This window comes from Antennarius striatus, chromosome 19 (assembly GCF_040054535.1).
Source record: "Antennarius striatus isolate MH-2024 chromosome 19, ASM4005453v1, whole genome shotgun sequence".
Classification (NCBI taxonomy): domain Eukaryota; kingdom Metazoa; phylum Chordata; class Actinopteri; order Lophiiformes; family Antennariidae; genus Antennarius; species Antennarius striatus.
In genome coordinates this window covers 7,014,177-7,019,600 of record NC_090794.1, presented here as the reverse complement: position 1 = coordinate 7,019,600, position 5,424 = coordinate 7,014,177, and the positions used below count along the sequence as shown (strand labels likewise).

The 5,424-nt window shown below is 39.1% G+C and overlaps 1 protein-coding gene across 1 annotated transcript; it reads right to left on the bottom strand.

Annotated features, from left to right (window-relative positions):
• Positions 1 to 787: 787 nt before the first annotated feature.
• Positions 788 to 5,424, bottom strand: fbxo16 (F-box protein 16). The gene is made up of 8 exons (XM_068343066.1): positions 5,316 to 5,424; positions 4,838 to 4,935; positions 4,148 to 4,183; positions 3,535 to 4,008; positions 3,187 to 3,419; positions 2,293 to 2,395; positions 1,389 to 1,629; positions 788 to 915 (listed from the first exon to the last, which is right to left on the bottom strand). Exons 2-8 carry the CDS (start codon positions 4,931 to 4,933, stop codon positions 863 to 865), a joined length of 1,236 nt encoding a protein of 411 aa, XP_068199167.1. The 5' UTR covers positions 4,934 to 4,935; positions 5,316 to 5,424; the 3' UTR covers positions 788 to 862.

The window sequence follows — 5,424 nt, the reverse complement described above, 5'->3', positions numbered from 1 at the left end:
TACTGATGCAGTTTCCTGTTGTTTTCTTGAGATTTGATCAACAGCTAGTACCCACTTTAAATCTACGTTCCCTTACACACGTGTTAGTTCTAAATCTTGAAGGCATAGCGTTTCCTAATAATGATCGGGGTCAACGACTATGACTCTTGTTGGAATAGCCAGACTTTATTTACTTGACAAATCCCCAAAATAGCAGCCTGGAGAGAACCCATATAACAGTGGAGAGATAACCAGGAATCTTGCTTCAGGCTCTGGACATTCCCATGAAGAGTTATTTGGTACATCATTTGACTCTTTACATAAGTCAAATTCTCCTTGACTTATTTCTGATGTGACAGCTGTACGTTTTGAGATTTAATACTTAAAACCTGACACAGCACTTTTAAAGGTACTCAAGAATTTAATTCATCATAATTAGTGATCAGTCTAAATCAATTTAGACGAAATTGGAGAAAAAAATTCTATTGATATGTTTTCTGTGATAAATATCAAAAGTCAGGACGAAGCAGGATTATAATTAGAATCATGAATTTGCTGCACCATCATTCTTGGCACACTTTTGGTCAGATCATTCAAAATATTGATAATGTCATTACATTAATCCATGAGGCTGCAAACTACTTACCCTAGGATTGATAAAGTTTATCATTTCCTTGATCTTTGGTGCTGTAATGTAAAATATAACTGGCTTTTAACCATAATTACTGTCTCATCTCAAGTCAGTCTTGTATAAACCGTAACTTTAATTCAGTTGTTGAAAATTTTACATGTGAACCATCAATATATAGCCCTATATAGGACTGTAGCCCTGAATCTTGTCCTTGAGTGCATCTTCCTGCTGTGAGGTGTTCAGCTGCACGTCTTATGAGTGTAGAACAGGAACCGTCCAGCTGTGAACCTCAAACAGTGGTGTACCTGGGAATGATTGAAATATTTACTTCGAGTGATGTTTTGACTATAACTTCAATTTCACAAACAAATTTAAAAAAAGAAAAAACGAAGAAGAAAACTGTAATTTCCTGTTGCCACAGGGTGGTGCTATGGCTATGTTTTAATTTTCAATTGCCTTCAGGTCAGGACTTTTCTGCCTATGTATCATGGACAGTAGAGATAACAACTTCTTCTTGCCATTACAGATCAACTAAAGAAATGCTGCCATTTAAAGTTCAGTCTGAAACATCTTGCAATTCTTTGTTTAACTAAAAATGTAGAGAATAAGAATGACAAGTCAAAACATTTTTAACAGGGTCACAAGCTGCAAATTCACTGCTCAATTACTTTCTTGCAGAATCAGACATTTTAAAGTATTAATTAAAACAGAAGACATTTCTTGCTGTGTTGTTGCATCATATTCAGCCCAGAGGAGCGGAGGATCGTGGGATACTTACTGGGTACACTCCTGTGTGTTCGCCGGGATGCCTTGAGGCCCTCGGCACTCAGCTGGGGCACCGCCAACCTCACCGGGCCTGGGCGGACCCCGGCATTCCATTTGGCCACATGCAGCACGCGTTTGGCAGTCTCTTTAGTGATGGGGGGTTCATGACTGGAAGATGCCCAACAGGGTCTAGAAGAACTGTCTTGATGAAGGTGAGGAGGAAGAGGAGGACTGCAGCCGGAACTGAGGAACATCTGACGGAGGAATTGACAAAAGACAAATTGTTTTAACTGGGGCTGTTTTTGAGCAGGAATCTGGTGATTCTCATACTTGTATTTCATGAGATGTTTTCTAGAAAGTTTAACAGGCTCCTGATGTTGGATTTAATATTTTTAAAGTATCAAATAGTAAAAAAAAAAAAATGTTTGTGGCAAAGCTAGAAAGGCTGATTTTGTAGATTTTGTCAGTGCTGACTTTCAATTTTCAGCCATCCAAAACAGAAATATAAAGATGAACCAACACCCCAAGTCTTTGCCTGCAACATATCGATAAGAATAAAAACTCAATGACATTTAGAAAAATTCGAACATGAAATCAATAATAATAACCGAATCGTGTCACATTAGTTCCTGATTCACCAAAATAAATCGACCTCATCAAAGCCTGAGGATTAAATGCCATGTTGTCCTCTATTTCACCCCCCCCCCACCCCCAACCCCATCATCAGTATAATTCTCCTCTTCCTTAATGAGCAGCTTATTATTAACATCCTATGTAAACTCTGCTCCATAATGCAGGATGCCTGCTGGCTGCAGTCTCTAGAGAATCCTCCACATTTACCACCTCCCTTTGATTCAGGCAAGGAGGTCACAGTCACAGTAGGGTTACCGCGGTGATGATGAATGACGGTTGTTTACCAGCGATTTGGCTTTACGTAGTTTGTAATTCGCCTCAGACAACGTCTTCTTGCTCAGCTTGTCTGCAACGCTGCTGCAGATGGAGGCCCTGAGGTTCACCTGCCTGCAGGGAGACAGCCGAGTCACACAGGACTTATACACTTTATTATAATAGAATTATTATCCATTGTTATAGCTATATGTATAAGCTATAGTAGTTAATGACCTCCTCTAAACTGCCCTGCTAGATACGCTTTACTTAAAATCAGTATAACAGTGACACAGTTCTGTGAGAAAGTCCAGACTTCACATGATGCCGAAAAATAAAGGAGGATAAAGTGACTCAAACCAAATCAAATGATCCAACAATCATTTATTTGAGTGTGTTTGGTGTGCGCCCAGTGTTGGCTGGTTTGGTTTCAGGAACGAAAAACTAAAAATATATTCTTTTTAATATATTTTTCAACACTCTATGCACAACAACCAAGTACTGAATTGGTCCTTTTTACTCATTTTTATCCTTCATGTTTTGCTTTTGTTTATGCTCACAATTTGATTTAAGGTTCTGTGGGTCTGTGGGTGACAAATCTTAAATATTTGGAGAGGTGCATTTGGAAATTTTAGGAATTTTATTTTCGGATTTTCTTTTTTCTGTTTTGAAATTTAGCTTTTCCTCTAATACGCAACAAGACTTGAACATTAAACATTGAAAACTTTTTTTTCTGTCTGTCTTCAGGGAAATGCACTGAAAACTTGTACTGAATCCTCCATGTTTTATGCTTGTTGGTATTTTATTCAAATATGTCTTTGTCCTCTTTGGCAAACAGTCATTTTTCTTTCTTTTTTTTAATGGTTGTCTAATGTCACTGCCTGACTGAAAGCAATCATTCCTCCTTGCATTGTATGCAGTCTTACGCTCTGATGGCTTGTTCGCTGGGATCCAGGTTGTCCAAGTAGTTGAAGCGATGCGTGTCTTTAGGGTGCCTGTCAGAATCTCTCCAGGGCGGAGGTCCAGTCGACTGCTTCTTTCTAGAGACGCTCCTCAGAGTCAAGGAGCTGGATGCAGGTTTCTCCTCCACATCTGACGGATCTTCATGGTTACTGGCTCGTACATGAGGAACTAGAAACTGCTTCTTGAATTCAGCAGTCTGCAGGTGAACAAGAGACTTTTTATAAATATAAAACATCCATTTCTGCTGCCAGGAGAACTGAATCTACATTTGTTTTAATCCACTTTGCTGATTCTATATATGGTGTTCAGACCTGCAATGACGTCGGTCGCAGCTCATTCACGGTTTGGATGTAGTGTCTCTTCCAAATGCCTTGCTCAAAGGTTGTAGGGGAGAAGCTAAGGCACCAACCCAGCCTCAGACACTTGGGCATCCACAGCTGGTCAAGTTCCACAATGCTCTTCCAGTGCCAGCTCACCTTCTCATAGAACAGAAACACAGAGAATGAATGAGGGGTTGTTGTTTTTTTCACTAAATAATTAACACATCTACACATATGTACGATTGTCAGTATGGGTACCCGCGCACATCGACATAAGCTGCGGGGGTCGAGGTAGGAGAAGATGTAGAGGCAGAGGGCTCTGGGCAGCAGGCAGGTGAAGTCTCCAGTCTGCAGTGGGAGGCGTTTGTTCACACTGAGGTTCAGGAACATCAGCTGCTCAGAGGAACAGCTCAGCACAAAGTCCTGCAGCACCACCCTCCGCTGGCCATCAGACCACCGCTCAAACTGACAGGAAGACAACAGAATGTGTCCACACGATCGGAAACAGCTGGAAACAGCTGGGTGGAAAATGGGTCGCCCACAGCAGAGTGTGTGTTTGCATTGAGGCACTATGTGTGTCTCTAGTCATCTGCAATGATCTTACCCACTTTGCCAGGAGGTTTCGTCTCTCTTCAAACACCTGGCAACCAACAGAGTCGTAAAGATTAATGATTGCATCAAACACAAAATGCGATGCATGAAAATTATGATCAAAATGCCAAATTTAAATATGTTAATTATAAATGAAACTTCCAATTATTTTTATTTTAGGAGTTCAGTGTATAATACAATTTACATAAACATTTTTGTTAATTCAAGCATCACATATGATAGAATGCCTTTATTCTAGTCTCTATCACTCCACTATTATGCGCAAACATATTGCACTTTAAAATTGTCTGTACTCTGAAATTAATGACACGAGTCTTATTTAATTTATACAACATGATTCAAAATGAATTTTTAAACTGAAAATATTTAACATCTTATACATAATTAAAATAGTCAAATTTTGGGTTTAATTATTTTTACTGTAAGCTTGATTTTGTTTTTAATTAACTTTCATGACCTATAACCACGAGTGTTTCCATGTGCTCCTAAAATATCATATTTGTGTGCTCCATCTCTGTATTCTAAAATTACTTTTAAAATCAATCACATTTTAACTTAATAATCATCTGTAATGCAGAATTTTTTCTACATGTTTGGTAAAAGAATGATCAAAACCACTTCAATAATGACTATGAATTATGTGTTTTTGATGGATAGTATTCCAGACTTGTCTTTATTTGACCTTGCTGTTTAACAGTGGGTTGTTCAGGGGGGTCCAGGCACTCAGGGTGGTCCGCATCTTAGCGCAGCCTGCAGATGACCTCGGTGCAAGTGGCATCTCTGCAGATCAGTGGAATAAAAGAGATATGCTGAAATAAAAAGGACAACTTATTTGCTTTTTTGTGTTATTTCTTCATGTACGTATGTGCAGTATTTGCCATTGTCTCATTGTTTTCATATATGTTTACATCAGAATCTTTACAGGATCCACCTGAACTCTTAAAAGCTTATTTTTAAACTCTTTCTAACACATTAAGTCAGTGATTGTATGACTTCTTCACACTTACAACGAATAGAGACATGTAAACAGTGCCACAGGATAACAGTGAATCATCTACATTGACGTTTCAACCCTGTAAAAACAATGAGAAGTCAAGCAGCCTGCACAAAGTACAGTACTACTAAGAGCTGTATGACAAACCCCACTAATATTTACTCACTGTAAGGCCTCCTCTGCTGGTAGAGGAGAACAAATCCAACTTCTAAACCCTCCGTCTCAATGTGCAGCTCCTTGTGGCCTTATCTCTTTTCGCTTTTCCTCTTCATGCC